We start from the raw sequence: 16,475 nt of genomic DNA, 5'->3' as shown, positions 1-16,475 counted from the left end.
ATTGGGGTAGATGGAAGGGGGACTTTCACATTGTACTCTGTATCCAGTATTTTTTAAATTCTGTACAACCTGAATAAATATAAACTTGCATTCCGCCCCCCCCCCCACACACATACACACAAGGTGTCTGCTTCTGAAGATCTTTTACAGGTCTTTACAGTCACTGCCTCAAGGCTTCTCAGCCATCTGAGAATGGCAGCCACCCTCAGGGGAGCCTTGATTGCCCCAAATGTTTGCTTTAATCAATGTAATTAGCAAAGCATCAATTATGTGGAAGGCCTGGCAGCCTGCAGTTTCCCTCAGCTGTGGCTTCTGTTCTTGGCTGCCCCACCAGGCCCTCCATGACTCTTCTTCCCTCCACTGTGAGGTACTGTCTCCCTCTATGTCACTCTGTGCTTCCTCCTGTAATTCTGAAGTCCACTGTGGACAAATGGGAGGCCCCATAACCTTTTGATTTACCAGGACTTGTTCCTATCAGCTGCTCCATGTCATGCTCTTCATCTTGTCACTCACTGTCTCCAACTTGTAAACTTTTTTGTCATTCTCCCCAACCTGCATCTCCTCTTCTTTCCCAGCCCACTGAAAGGTTCCATTGTCCCGCCAGTTACTAAAGCCAGAAATCTGTGAATTATCATTGCCCCCACCACTCATTCCTGGTCAGCCACTAACCCCAGCAGAGCTGATTCCTAAATGTCTCCAAATCTACTGCCAATGTTGGGGGAGTGTTGTGTATTTTCCTTGGTCCTTGTCTCTGCTGCGACAAAGAATTGAAGGGCAGGGACACAGTAGTGAAGCAGAGTAAAAGTTTTGTTTAAAGATACTTAAAGAGAAAAAGTACAGGCCAACTCAGCAAGGAGAGGCATCCTGAAAGGTTGGAGAGATAAAGTTTAAAATTAAAAGGTTACACACTTAGAAAGTGCGGGCGACCTCAGAAAAAGGAGTGCCCCAAAAGGTTGGGGGTTCCCCCTTTTAAGGATTCTTTAGGAATGTGACTAAGGCCTGGGGGTGCATACCTGTTATGTGGTCTTTGAATACTTAGAATTAACTTAACACAAGGAACTTCCGGCTCTGGTTTCTCCTTGGGATACCCAGCATTCTTGGTCTGGTAGCATATCAAACAAAGCTGCCTGCACAGTCCCCAAGGGGGGCTGAGTTGTCTGTTTGCTAAAGAGTAAGTTAATCATATTTCTTAACTTCCTGTATATTAAAATACAATCTTTAAGATGGAATCCTTCCTGCCTTTTACTATGTTGTTTACTGCTGGGCCTACATGCTAAATTAGTTGCCTAGGTTACAAGCTACTTGATTAGGGGCGGTAGGAGAGAAAAAAATAGCATATATGTAAAGGTAAAAAATAAGCTGGGCCTGCATGATTAACAATTAAGACATGGGCTATGCTGAGGTACCCTCCTTTATCTGGGGAATATTCAAACATTCCAGGCCAAGTTGCTCCTGGCTTTATGAGCTGTAATTGATTAACTCTGGGTCTTTTTAGTGGACTTACCTAGCCTTTTTTTCTTTCCACCATGCTCATATCTATTTTCCTGCCTAACACCAACGCATTATTTCCTCTCACCTGGATATATTTCCCTCTCACCATTTGCTACTCCATCCTCCTTCAAATTCCAGAGGAACCTTTTTAAAGGTCAAACCATGTCATTCATAGCTTAAAATGCTGCTGGTATCCCATGGCCTACTGGATAGAGTCCAAACCCATTAAACATAGTGTCCAAAGCCCAGTCCCACCTAGCCTAGGTCACAAGTCCCCTACATGCATCCAGGCAGTTCCTGTCCTCCAGTCCTTCATACAACACTGACTTTGCATATGCTGCTTCCCTGCTGGAGGTCTTCACTGTACATGTGCTGATTTCCAGCTCCCCAGCATCTGCTCCTATTTTTTGTACCAGCATCCCATGAGCCATCTGCCTTACTTCTCAATATATGTATGTTTCTGATGGGTGACTCCAGGCCTTCCCCTCCCCATTTGAAGCTAACCCAGATCATTTAGCTTTCTCTCTTTCTGGAATTTAAATTTTGAAAATCAAAAGAATATTGAAGAAATAGTCAATTTCTGGCTCAACCCCACTTCCTGACACTAATTCTTCAGTTTTCTTCTAATTCTGTGAGTTGTCCTGTAGATAACCTTCCTATCAAATCCTTTTTGGCTTAAGCAAGCCAGGTAATTTTCTGGTGCTTTTTTTTTTAAAGGTATTATTGATAAACACTCTAATGAAGGTTTCACATGAATAAACAATGTGGTTACTACATTTACCCATATTATCAAGTCCCCACCCATAACCCAATGCAGTCACTGTCCATCAGTGCAGCAAGATGCCACAGATCCACTTATGTGCCTTCTCTGTGCTACACTGTTCTCTCCGTGATCCCCCACACAATGTGTACTAAACATAATACCCCTCAATCCCCTTCTCCCTCCCTCCCCACACACCCTCCCACACCCCTCCCCTTTGGTAACCACTAATTCCTTCTTGGAGTCTCTGAGTCTGCTGGTGTTTTGTTCCTTCAGTTTTGCTTCATTGTTATACTCCACAAATGAGGGGAATCATTTGGCACTTGTCTTTCTTCGCCTGGCGTATTTCACTGAGGATAATGTCCTCCAACTCCATACATGTTGTTGCAAATGGTAGGATTCGTTTCTCTCTTAAGGTTGAATAGTATTCCATTGTGTATATGTACCACATCTTCTTTATCCATTCATCTACTGATGGATGTAAGGCTGGAGATACTGGAGGGAGAAGGGCAAGGACAATGCAGGTGGAGCAGAGACAGCACCAAGTAGCTCTGTGCCCTATGGGGAAGGAATGAACAGCTCTTCCTGGATTCCAGTCCTGTGATGTACCGACAAATCCCTGATGCAGACCCCCTCCATCCAGAAGGAGGAGATCTATGGCTGTCCATCACTCGACCCTGAGCCAATAAAAATTCCCCACATACCCCTAGCATGGCCCACTTCCCCCTCCCTTCCCTGTTCTCTTAAAAACTCCCCGCCTCCCCTCCTGGGTGTTACTTCCCCAGCCTGTGTTTCAGACTGGTGAACCTCGCCCAGGGATTGCACTCAAATAAACTGCCTGGCCCTTTGTTGCCTCTCGTCGCCTGCTTGTTTCAGTAGAATTTATCTTATAATGGACACTTACATTGCTTCCATATCTTGGCTATTGTAAAAAGTGCTGCAATAAATATAGGGGTGCATATGTCTTTTTGAATCTGAGAAGTTGTATTCTTTGGGTAAATTCCAAGGAGTGGGATTCCTGGGTCAAATGGTATTGCTATTTTTACTTTCTGAGGAGCCTCCATATTGCTTTCCACATGGGTGAACCAGCTTACATTCTCACCAGCAGTGTAGGAGGGTTCCCGTTTCTCTGCATCCTTGCTAGCATTTTTTGTTCTTAGTCTTTTTGATGCTGGCCATCCTTACTGGTGTGAGGTGATATGTCATTGTGGTATTAATTTTCATTTCCCTGATGATTAGTGATGTGAAGCATCTTTTCATGTGTCTGTTGGCCATCTGAATTTCTCTGCCCATTTGTTAATTGGGTTATTTGCTTTTTGGGTGTTGAGGTGTGTAAGTTCTTTATATATTTTGGATGTTAACCCCTTGTCAGATATATCATTTACAAATATATTCTCCCATACTGTAGGATGCCTTTTTATTCTGTTGATGGTGTCCTTTGCCATACAGAAACTTTTTAGTTTGATGTAGTCCCATGAGTTCATTTTTGCTTTTGTTTCCCTTGCTTGAGGAGATGCATTCAGGAAGAAGTTGCTCATGATTATATTCAGAAGAAGTTTGCCTATGTTGTCTTCTAAGAGTTTTATGGTTTCATGACTTATGTTCTAGTCTTTAATCCATTTCCAGTTTACTTTTGTGTATGGGGTTAAACAATAATCCAGTTTCATTCTCTTCCATGTAGCTGTCCAGTTTTGCCAACACCAGCTGTTGAAGAGGCTGTCATTTCCCCATTGTATGTCCATGGCTCCTTTATCATATATCAATTGGCCACATAAGGTTGGGTTTATATCAGGGCTCTCTAGTCTGTTCCATTGGTCTATGGGTCTGTTCTTGTGCCAGTACCAAATTGTCTTGATTACTTTGGCTTTGTAGTAGAGCTTGAAGTTGGGGAGCATAATCCCCCCAGCTTTATTTTTCCTTCTCAGAATTGCTTTGGCTATTTGAGGTATTTTGTGGTTCTATATGAATTTTAGAATTATTTTTTCTAGTTCATTGAAGAATGCTGTTGGTGTTTCGATAGGAATTGCATGGAATCTATAGATTGGTATAGGCAGGATGGCCATTTATACAATATTACTTCTTCCTATCCATGAGCATGTGATGTGTTTTCATTTATTGGTATCTTCTTTAATTTCTCTCATGAGTTTCTTGTAGTTTTCAGAGTATAGGTCTTTCACTTCCTTGGTTAGGTTTATTCCTAGGTATTTTATTCTTTTGATGCAATTGTGAATGGAATTGTTTTCCTGATTTCTCTCTCTGCTAGTTCATTGTTAGTGTATAGGAATGCCACAGATTTCTGTGTATTAATTTTGTATCCTGCAACTTTGCTGAATTCAGATATTAGACAGTAATTTTGGAGTGCATTTTTTTAGAGTTTTTTATGTACAATATCATGTCATCTGCAAACAGGGACAGTTTAACTTCTTCTTTACCAATCTGGATGCCATTTTTTTCTTTGTTTTGTCTTATTGCCAAGGCTAGGACCTCCAGTACTATGTTAAATAGAAGTGGTTAAAGTGGGCATCCTTGTCTTGTTCCCAGTATTAAAGGAAAAGCTTTTAGCTTCTCACTGTTAAGTATAATGTTGACTGGGTTTGTCATATATGGCCTTTATTATGTTGAGATACTTGCCCTCTATACCCATTTTATCAAGGGTTTTTAATCATGAATGGATGTTGAATTTTGTCGAATGCTTTTTCACCATCTATGGAGATGATCATGTGGTTTTTGTCCTTTTTGATGTGGTGGATGATGTTGTTGGATTTTTGAATGTTGTACTATCTTTGCATCCCTGGAATACATTCTACTTGATCATGATGGATGATCTATTTGATGGATTTTTGAATTCTGTTTGCTAATATTTTGTTGAGTATTTCTGCATCTATGTTCATCAGGGATATTGGTCTGTAATTTTCTTTTTTTGTGGTGTCTTTTTCTTGTTTGGGTATTAGAGGGATGCTGGTCTCATAGAATGAGTTTGGAAGTATTCCCTCTTCTTCTACTCTTTGGAAAACTTTAAGGAGGATGGGTATTAGGTCTCTACTAAGTGTTTGATAAGATTGAGTGGTGAAGCCATCTGGTCCAGGAGTTTTGTTCTTAGGTAGTATTTTTATTACCAGTTCAGTTTCGTTGTTGGTAATTGGTCTGTTCAGATTTTCTGTTTCTTCCTTGGTCAGCCTTGGAAGGTTGTATTTTCTAGAAAGTGGTCCATTTCTTATAGGTTATCCAGTTTGTTAGCAAATAATTTTTCATAGTATTCTCTAATATTTCTTTGTATTTCTGTGGTGTCCATAGTGGTTTTTCCTTTTTCATTTCTGATTCTGTTTATGTGTGTAGACTCTCTTTTTTTCTTGATAAGTTTGGCTAGGGGTTTATCTATTTTGTTTATTTTCTTGAAGAACCAGCTCTTGCTTTCATTGATTTTTTTTTCTATTTTATTCTTCCCAATTTTATTTATTTATGCTCTAATCTTACTATGTCCCTCCATCTGCTGACTTGGGCCTCATTTGTTCTTCTTTATCTTGTTTGATCAATTGTGAGTTTAGACTGCTTATGTGGCATTGTTATTCTTTCCTGAGGTAGGCCTGTATTGCAATATACTTTCCTCTTAGCATGGCCTTGACTGCGTCCCATAGATTTTGCAGTGTTGAATTATTGTTATCATTTGTCTCTATATATTGCTTGATTTCTGTTTTTATTTAGTCATTGATCCATTGGTTATTTAGGAGAATGTTGTGAAGCCTCCATATGCTTGTGGGATTTTTCATTTTCTTTGCATAATTTATTTCTAGTTTCATTCCTTTGTGGTCTGAGAAACTGGTTGGAACAATTTCAATGTTTTTTAATTTACTGAGGCTCTTTTTGTGGCCTGGTATGTGATCAAATCTTGAACATGTTCCATGTGCACTTGAGAAAAATGTGTATTCTGCTGCTTTTGGGTATAGAGTTCTGTAGATATCTGTTAGGTCCATCTGTTCTATTGTGTTGTTCAGTGCCTCTGTGTCCTTACTTATATTCTGTCTGGTTGATCTGTCCTTTGGAGTGAGTGGAGTGTTGAAGTATCTCTTAGAATGAATGCATTGTATTCTATTGCCTCTTTTAATTCAATTAGTATTTGTTTCACATATGTAGGTGCTCCTGTGTTGGGTGCATAGATATTTATAATGGTTATATCTTCTTGTTGGATTGACCCTTTAATCATTATGTAATGTTCTTCTTTGTCTCTTGTGACTTTCTTTGTTTTGAAGTCTATTTTGTCTGATACAAGTACTGCAACTCTTGCTTTTTTCTATTAGTTGCATGAAATATTTTTTTCCATCCCTTCACTTTTAGTCTGTGTATGTCTTTGGGTTTAACGTGACTCTCTTGTAGGCAGCATATAGATGGGTCTTGTTTTTTCATCCATTTAGTGACTCTATGTCTTTTGATTGTTGCATTCAGTCCATTTACATTTAGGGTGAGTATCAATCGGTATGTACTTATTGCCATTGCAGGCTTTAGATTCATGGTTACCAAAGGTTCAAGGATAACTTCCGTACTATCTAAGACTCTTAACTCACTTAATTCACTTAATATGCTATTACAAACACAATCTAAAGGTTCTTTTCTTTTTCTCCTCCTTTTTATTCCTTCTCCATTCTTTATATATTAGGTATCATATTCTGTACTCTTTGTCTATCCCTTGATTGACTTTGGGGAGAGCTAATTTAATTTTGCATTTGCTTAGTAATTAGCTGTTCTACTTTCGTTAGTGTAGGTTTATTGCCTCTGCTGACAGCTATTAAACCTTAGAAACACTTCCTTCTATAGCAGTCCCTCAAAAATAGACTGTAGAGGTGATTTGTGGGAGGTAAATTCTCTCAGCTTTTGCTTATCTGGAAATTGTTTAATCCCTCCTTCAAATTTAAAGAATAATCTTTCCAGATAAAGTAATCTTGGTTCTAGGTCCTTCTGCTTCATTGCAGTAAGTAGATTATCCCATTTCCTTCTGGCCTGTAAGGTTTCTGCTGAGAAGTCTAATGATAGCCTGATGGACTTTCCTTTGTATGTGAACTTATTTCTCTCTCTGGCTTCTTTTAGCAGTCTGTCCTTTTCCTTGATATTTGCCATTTTAATTACTATATATATCTTGGTGTTGTCTCCCTTAGGTCCCTTGTTTTGGGAGAACTGTAGATCTCTATGACCTGAGAGTCTATCTCCTTCTGCAGATTGGGGAAGTTTTCAGCAATTACCTCTTCAAAGACACTTTCTATCCCTTTTTCTCTCTTCTTCTTCTTCTGGTACCCCTATAATGCAAATATTGTTCCATTTGGATTGGTCACACAGTTCTCTCAATATTCTTTCATTCTTAGAGATCCTTTTTTCTCTTTGTGCCTCAGCTTCTTTGTATTCCTCTTCTCTAGTTTCTATTTCATTTATCATCTCCTCCACCGTATGTAATCTGCTTTTATTACCATCCATTGTGCTCTTCAACAACTGGATCACCAACTGGAATTCATTCCTGAGTTCTTGAATATCTTTCCATACCTCCATTAGCATGTTCATGATTTTTATTTTGAACTCCCTTTCAGGAAGAGTCATGAGGTCTATGTCATCTTTCTCAGGAGTTATATTAATTTTGCTTTGAACCAGGTTCCTTTGGTGTTACATATTTGTATATGGCTCCCTCTAGTGTCCAGAAGCTCTACCCTCTGGAGCTGCTCAGCCCCTGAAACAATGTCACGTGTTGCAGTGGAGTGGTATTGTTACTGAGGGGAGAAAAGAGCTGTTTCCTCCTTCCCAGCTGCTATGCCTGTCTCCACTGCCTGAACCAGTGGGTGGAGCACACAGGTATAAGCCTCTATGCTTTGTGTTTGTTGTTACTGTAGACAGATCTTCCTTCTGGTTGGCCTAATGCCAGGGTAGGTTTTGCTGATTTGGGAGACAGGTGGGGCTGGCTGGGAGTAAGTTGCAGTAGGCTGCCTATCACAGAGGGGATCCTTGGAACTGTGTAGCCAGTCAGGGACCTGGAGCACCTGGAAATCGTGAAAACTCCCTACCTGCTGTGCAGACTGGACCTGGACAATTTTATCTACCTGTCCTTTCTCCTGGGCAGTAAGCTCTGTGTGGTCCTTGCCCCTTTAGCAGCCCTCTTGCTAAGGGCTTCCTTTTTAGACAGTCTTTCAGATTACCTGACTTTCTTTTGTCCCAGAGCAGCCAGATATGGATCGCCTTTTCCACAGGTGGCTGGAATCTCAGTCTCTTCAGGAATTCTGCCTGTCTTAGCTTTTGAATTGCCTAATCATGAGAGTATCATGAAAGCATCATGAAATGTAGGTTTCTTCTCCCAGAGCAGATCTCCAGAGTTAGGTATTCAGCAGTCCCAGGCCTCCACTCCCTCCCCGCTCTGTTTCTCTTCCTCCCGCTGGTGAGCTGGGGTGGGGGTAGGGCTTGGGTCCCGCTGGGCCACAGCTTTGGTAAGTTACCCTGTTCTGTGAAATCTACTCTTTTTTCCAGGTGTATGCAGTCTGGCACAGTCGTCTTTCCTGTTGCTCTTTCAGGATTAGTTGTATTAATTATATTTTCATATTATATGCGCTTTTAGGAGGAAGCCTCTGTCTCACCTCTCATGTTGCCATCTTTAATCTTCTTTTCTCGTACTTTTAATCAAAGAACTCTCAATGAACCCTGCCCTTCTGCATACACAAACTTACTTATCTGTTAGGATCCAAGTCATGTGTCATTTACTCATTCATTTATTTATTCAGCAAATATTTACTAAAAACATACTATGAGTTGAGCACTGTAAGTGCTAGAGATATAATAGTAGGTTAAACAGGTATGGTCCTTGGCCATATGGACCTTAAAATATCTCCAAAATATCAACTTGGTCAGGGGAACTTTAGATGCAGAGGGTAGAATTAATCATATTCCTCCATTTGTGGCACCTGTCAGTATTGGTATGGGTAATTGGTTAATTGCTTCATATCCACACCCACCACCAACCTTTTCCCCATATAGGCAACTATATTAATGTATTTGATACATGTTTGAATCCGTTCTTGTGAAATGTATATTATAGTTTTGTGGGCTTGTGCTTATAATTCACACAGAGTATTTCATTACCTATTTCTTTTAGATTCTTAATTTTATTCATAAGTATGGTAGCATGCATGAAGTATTTGAGAAGAGATAATGGGTGTTAGAAGCATATGTATGGATTTTGGCTTTTATGAGTAAGATAGAAGGTCATTTGAGGGGTTTGAGCAGAGGGGCTACAAGATTTAAATTCGTGTTTTACAAAGAAAACTCTGCCTGCTGTTTTTAAATTAAATTAATTGGTGCAAGAGTTTAAGCAAAGAGGCCAGCTAGTTAGGGGGCTCTTGCAATGATCTATGGGAAAATTGATGGTGGTTTGAACTGTGGACATATATATTCCTACATGAGGAACTCCTGTACATAAATGAGAAGAAAATTCAAGAGAAATTCAACAGGAAACCTGCAAAACTAATGAAGCTGGGGCTCTTGTTTGTGGAGTTGAAGAAAGAATTTAGGAAACACTCAAGGTAGGAGAGCCAGGGAGAGGCTTTTATTTAGAGATACAGTGAGAGGACAGAGCTCAGCCAGGAGGGGACAAGAGAGCCTGTAGTTGTGTGTTGTCTAGGGGTTTTATAGGCAGTTGAGGATTTTTGGGAACCGGATAAAGGGCTTAGGGGTGTGGACTTGTTAAGTCGTCCCTGAACACTTAAAAATTAACTTAACACAAGAAATATACTGCTCTGCTTTCTCCCTGGGATATTGGCATCTTGGTCTGGGAGCATATCAAACAAGGCTGTCTGCCCAGATCCCAAGGTGGGCTGAGTTATTGTCTGTTTGCTAAAGTGTGAATTAAGAATCTTCTTAACTTTCTGGTTGTTAAAATGCAATCTAATCTTTAAGATGGAATCCTTCCTGTCTTTTACTATGCGGTGTACTGTTGGGCCTGCATGGTAAATTAGTTACCCAGTTTACAAATCACCTCATCAGGTCTGAAGGAGGAAAGACAGCACATAGGCCTGGGCCTTTTAGCATGCTAACATGAATCTTACACATGATTACAAACGATTAGCCAAGTAAAAACATGGGCTGCTTACCTTTATCTGAGGAATATTAACTGACCTCACTGAAGAATGACTTTAGAGCTTAATGTTTAACATGTAGTTTTGGTAGGGGGCTTCCTTGCATATTGTTACACTGCTCTGACTGTAATTATCTTGCCTTGCTTTTCCAGAGGCCCTCACCCTACTCTGACTACACCCATGGTCTCTGTCTCACTAACAAACAATTTGAGATGCAAATCATTAATGATCAGAGAAATGCGTATTAAGCAGTATTACAAAATTGCATCTGTTATTCTGGCAAAATAATTGTTGGCTGGGATATGAGAACTTAAAAGTTCTCTTGCACTGTTAATGGGAATACAGAATCAAGAGCAATGTGACACTGCTCAGTCAAGGTAAGTAAACACATGCCCATAAGCCAGCAATTCAATTCCTGGTTATATATTCCAGAGAAATTGCCACACAGTTTCATAAGGGAATGTGTAGGAAGATGTTCATTGCAGCATTGTTTATAGCAACAGAGATTTGAAGGCAGCCTAGTTCTCCATCACTGGGACAATAGATGGGTAAGTGTGTATCAGGCTTTGTGAAAAGCACTTTATATGAATTATTCTCATCTTTTTTTCAAAACAGCCCTAAAATAGTGGGATTTTTAATAGCATCAGATTTTACAGTCGATTAAATGGAAACTACCCTCACGTACACACAAACGGCTGCTTATTTTCTGGTAACTCTCTTTAGCATTCAGAGGACTCTAAGGTTGGGGGTTCAAAAGCGGTGGGCCTTCCTGGTCTCCGGGCCACATGGGGTCGTCCCGTCGTGGGCAGGATCTTCACTTCCGTGTCCGGGCGCCCTGGGGCTTGGGCAGTCAGCACCCCGGACAGCGCCAGCGGGGCAGGGGCGGGGCGTCCAAAGACGTCACGACGCGCCGAGTCTCGGGGGCGCGCGCTCGCGGGTTGCCGGCGCCGCCGCGTCATATGACCCAGGTAATTGGCTCGGCGCGCTGCGCACACCCTGCGCGCAGCCCCCAGACCTGCAGCCTCCTGGACCGCGCTGCCGCGCGGACTCCCGCAGGCCCGGTGAGCGCGCCTCTTCTCCCGCCGTCTCAGGCGCGGCCCCTTTGCCCCTTATTCCCGGGTCCCCGGCCGCTGCTGCCCCCAGTCCTGAGCCGAGGCCTCCAGGGGGAGGTGGGAGGGAGAGAGAGCGTGACCTTGGCTCCGCCCTTGGCTGGCCGTATCCTCCCCGAGGACCCCAGTTTTATTGTACGCCTGACCCTGTGAGAGCAGTGTTATGTAAAGGAACAAAGCGCTAACGGTGGGGTTTCAAGCATCAGCGAGGGTTCTCTACCCCGAATAACACAGACTCTCCACGCTTCCTTTCGTGACCTGGGGAGGGGCCTGCTGCTCTTTGCCCTCCCAAGGGGTCGGGAGCCCGTTGGGGCTGGGGTGAATACAGTTGTGTGCCTGGCGAGACACCCAGGCAGCTTCGAAATCTCAGGGCCTCGTGGCGGCAGAGCCCTTATAGAAGCGTTTAACCATGGTTTCTGCTCACTGATGGGGAGTCTGAGGCCTTGAGAGAGGCGAGACTGGCCCGAGGTCGCAGCCAGCATGGGAAGTGCTCCCATCCCTGGAGAGATGTCGGGGGAGGGGCGCGGGGATAGCCCTGAGGTCCCAGTAGGGGGCAGTGGGCATTAACCAGACCTCAAAGGCCTAATGCCCTTGCACCACGGGGCCCAAGTCCGCCCGTGTAACTCATCCTGTGCAACTCCTCCCCACACATCCTGCTGCCTCTTGGAACAGGCCCCATCTACCTTTGTACTTTTCCCACCTCTGGGCTTTTTAACTTAGGCCCTTCATCTCTGCCAAGAAAATAAACACACACTCTCCTTGCTTCCCTTTCACTTAGGAGTCTGCTTTGGGTGGCCTTCTCGGGTCCAGCAAACTGGAGTTGGAGTTTATTCCTGAGAAAAGCCCACCCAATTCTCAGAATGTGGGGCCAGACTAGGCTTGCAGCATCATGAGTTCAGCTGTAAGGTTTTGGGGCAGGCCCCTTTCAGGATCTCTGTTAACATCTCTAAAATGGGCATATCCTAAAGCAGTCTTCATCAGTCATAACCAGCTGTTGGTTCTGGGGGTGGGATGGGGAGTGGAATGGTACTGCCCTTGTCCCTATAGACAAGACCCCCAAAAGCTGCCTGGAGCAACCTGTTAGTCCACTGGAGGCTGGGCTGGGCAGGGGGTTCTGAGGGAACCTGACTCTGACTTTTCACCTCTGTCTTTACTGGTGTGGGCAGGACCTGGCAGGGTTAGCTGGGGCTCTGGTTGCAGATACTGTCCCCATCCCTCTAGGGCTCCTAGGTCCTTAAGCTCTGCTGGGATGGGGACAGGAGTGGCCTGCTAGGTACCCTCCTGCAGGCTGGGTGAAGGCCACAGCAGTTCCAGCCATCTCAGACTGTTCAGTGTTTGCAAAACTGTGTTCCTGCACCGGCCCAGGCAGGACACAGCCAGGCTTTGTTACTACACCCCTACTCCCAGCCATCCTGTTACCTGTGGGGGTGCTGGCAGACCAACTCTGGCTGCAGTCGTTGGAAAGTGCATTGTCATAAAGAGAAATCTCAGGTTACATCTTGACTCTGCAGTGAGAAGGGTACAGGCCCGAACCACACAGAACCCCATCACCAGTTTAACCTCTTGGTACCTCAGTTTCCCTGTTTATTAAGTGGGAGTAATCCAAGTGCCCACCTCATGAGATTGTTAAATGAGCACTGTGCCTGCCCCAGAGTTGGTGCTCACTTGTGTGCTTTTATTTTTATTTCCCTGAGGAAAGGTCTTGACATCTTGTCCCTGTGCCTTAGAGTGGGTAGGATAGAGCTTCCTGGATTGGTTGGATTCTCCTGATGTCCCAGGCCAGTAGCTTCTTGGTCAGGTCACCATCTGGGCTGGGGCAGCTCTGTATTGGCTCAGGCCTCAGGGACAGTCCGAGGTAGAGCAGGGTCTTGGACCCCAGCCCTCTGACCACATAGCCCATGCCTGGAGCCCCCACGCAGCACCTAGCTGGAGGGCGTTGCTCACAGGCTATCTGGGCATGCAGCCAAGAGCTTCAGGGGCTGGGCATGTGGGAAGGAAGTTTAGGACATTTGGGGCTCAGGGTCCTCCCCTGCTGTGGGATGTATTTGGTCTTTAATTTTCCTCTATTCAGACTTGCTGCTGTTGCCCTGAGGAGCACAACTACCCTCGCTTGAGAAGACCACTTGCCTTCCCTTTGTCTCATGTGAGTTTGGAGGTAGAGGGGAAGGAGGCAGGCTGGGAGGGCTATGCCTTGCTTTGGGGCCTTACCCATGTAGAAGGTCCACCTGGATGGTTCTGGAACTTGGTTTTCCTGATGATGGGGGAGGGGCCCTGTTGGCTGAGCACACCTGGCTGCAGAGGCATAGGCTGACCTGGGAACCAGTTATGCCCCAGAGGGCATGTTTTCTGGGACTGAGTTGTGAAGGGGCCCTCCAGGATTGGAGGAGACTCTTAGTACTCATGTCTTCCAGGGGGTGGAGGAAGGGTTAGAGTTAGGGTTTCCCCCTCACTCCCACACAGTTGAAAGCCTGTTATGCAGGAATTTCCACTGGGAAAGTTAAGGTGACATAATGGGGGTGAGGTGAACTCCAGTTCTTATTCCTCTCCAGCCGAGGTGGGCTTCCAGTCCCTATGTACCCCTCAGCTGTTAGTCATCCTGAGTGACCCTGGTCCTGAGTGTAGGTTCTGGGCAGGGGGCGGGAACCAGAGAGGGCAGCTCCAGCTGAGAGCTGGGCAGGATGTGGGGCCTGCCTTCCCATCAACTCTTCCCTCTGCCCCCTACTGCTTTGCCCAGTGCCCTTCCTTCTCTGAAATTCGGTCCTCCCCACTGTGAAGTGGGGCCATTTCAACCTGTGTCATTGGCCTTTTAGCATGGGAGGGTGCTCTGGGCTGGTACTGCAGTGGGAGGAGGTTATTGGTCACTTTTGTCACAACGACCTGAGACTCAGGAGTGCAGTGGGCCTTCTGAGATAGTGCAGCTCAGCCAGACCCCTTTCTTTCAGCTTGCTCCTGACCAGGCAGTGCACACCCAGCGCCTGGAGGACTCCCTGCCCAAGTTCCAGGGTGGCTGGCTGCATGGCCTATTCCTTGGCGGTGCTGCCTGCACATGCCCCGTGACCCTCAGAGCAGGCTCCGGAGCTTGAGCTGGGTGCGCCCTGAGGCAGGGCCTGGGCAGTACTTGTCTTTGCATCAGGCTTTGGGGGCAGCAGGGAGAGAATGCAGGCTGGGGTGGGTGGGCACAGGATTGGGGCTCAGGGATGCTGAGTAGCTGCAGGTAGTTTATTGAGCTGAGAGCTCCTGATAGGTAGCCAATCTGGGAGGGCTGGCAGACTATTCGCACCCATCTCTGTCTCATCACTGCCTAGCCCAGAGCCACCTGCCCAGTAGTACCAACAATGATAGACAAGTGCACACTGGCTGACAGTGCCTCCTTCTGTCCTGGTCCTGTGGTTTATGCCTCTTCCTCATTGCCTGTGTCCAGAATGAGTCAGCTGAGGCTCCTGCCATACCGGCTTGGGGCGCAGGCCGCAAGGCTCCTGGTCCCGCACGACGTCCAGCTACTCAGATGGTGCAGCAGGTCTTCTGGGCCACCAGCCACCTTCCCAAGCAGCAGAGGTGGAGATGGCTCCAGTTACATGGAGGAGATGTACATCGCCTGGTTGGAAAACCCCCAGAGTGTCCATAAGGTGGGCACCCCAAACCTGCCTGCTGTGTAGGAGGGAATCTCCTGGGCCCCAGCTGTGGAGCAGTAGTGGGGAGAAGCAACTTACCTGCTCTGTGATTTTGGGCAGGCATCTTGCCACTTAGACCTTCTGTCATCTCTGTGAAAGAGCCTTGTTCTAGTGCTGGGTGACGGAAGTCTGTTGCTTTCCTATTGCTGAACCAGTCAGGGTGTGGTGGTCTGGCCTGAGAGGCTCTAACAGTGTCCTGCTCAGCCACACCTGGACTGAGACCTGCCCCTGTCCTGTTAGTCAGGCTGGGCTGTCTCCAGATGGCCCCTTGTTAGATAGTTAGGGGCGTATGTATTGAGCTGATAAAATAAATCCCCCGCTGATGTTTAAAAAAAATCAGAAGACAGGGTAACAAGTGAAAAGTGAAGCTTCTCCCCCTCTCTTCACTCACAGTCCTCAGAGGAAAGTAATCTGTTCACATGATCCAAAACAGGAACTATGAAGTTATACAGTAAGACTCCCTTCCAGTCCATCCCTTCTTTCTCAGCTCCCACCTGGCTTGTCCCCCAATTCTCAGTTTCTTCTGTGTCCTGTCAGAGTTTCTTAAGGTAAACTTACTGCAAACATAACTCTAATGCTTTTTACCCAAATGTAATGTATTAATAGACTGTTTTGCTCCAGGTTTTGTTCACTTAGCGTGCATCTCCAAGATCGTCCATGTCAGAACAGCATAGTCCCCCTTGTTCTGTTTTCCAACCACATAGAATTCCATTTTGTGTGGCTGTGCCGTTCCCAGCCCCATGGGCAGACACCCGGCTCATTCCCCATCTCCAGCTGTCATCACCAGCACTGAAGTGCATAATCTTGTACATTCGCCATCTTGTACAGGATGAATTCCCCAAAGTGGAATTGCTTGCTCAAAGAATATCTGTGTATATCATTTTGATGTGTATTGCCAAATTGCTTTCCACAGCTCTTGTACCCCCTTACTCTCTCACCAGTACTGTATGAAAGTGTGTAATGGAAGGCACTTCGGTGTGTTCTGCTGAAACATGGAACTGCATGTGGGTATGCACGTCTGCTGTTTGCTTCTACATGAACCATAGCAAACCATACATCCTCTTCAGCTTTGTACATTTTACAATATCTTGGGAATATTCCATATCCACAATAGTTAATGCACCTTATTATTTTTTTTAAAGACTGCCCAATCTTCCCGAATCTAAATTTACCATCATTTACTTAACTAGTTTCCTATTGATCACCACTTTGATTGTTTTAATGTTGTCATTTTATTGTAGTCCTATAGGGAACATTCTTCAGTGTACATGTAGGTTCACATGTATAATACATTCATAGAATAAATTATTAGCAGTGGAATTGCAGGGTCAAAAGGTACATGCATTGA

The 16,475-nt window shown here is 44.7% G+C and overlaps 1 protein-coding gene across 3 annotated transcripts in view; it reads left to right on the top strand.

Annotated features, from left to right (window-relative positions):
* The window catches only part of OGDHL (oxoglutarate dehydrogenase L), a 68,188-nt gene that overhangs the window by 26,750 nt on the left and 24,963 nt on the right, over nucleotides 1-16,475 (top strand). The window contains exons 1-3 of one of the 3 annotated variants that reach the window (XM_036927202.2): nucleotides 11,240-11,315; nucleotides 13,528-13,599; nucleotides 14,878-15,082. In XM_036927202.2, the coding sequence (XP_036783097.2) occupies nucleotides 14,879-15,082 (204 nt within the window). In that variant the 5' untranslated portion in view covers nucleotides 11,240-11,315; nucleotides 13,528-13,599; nucleotide 14,878. Of the gene's footprint in view, nucleotides 1-11,239; nucleotides 11,409-13,527; nucleotides 13,600-14,877; nucleotides 15,083-16,475 lie in introns of those variants that run through there. The other 2 variants (XM_036927201.2, XM_036927203.2) reach the window with 2 other exon arrangements.

Source organism: Manis pentadactyla, chromosome 8 (genome assembly GCF_030020395.1).
Source record: "Manis pentadactyla isolate mManPen7 chromosome 8, mManPen7.hap1, whole genome shotgun sequence".
NCBI classification, from domain to species: Eukaryota; Metazoa; Chordata; class Mammalia; order Pholidota; family Manidae; genus Manis; species Manis pentadactyla.
Note: the sequence above shows the minus strand (reverse complement) of the source record. Positions and strands in the feature narration are given on the sequence as shown.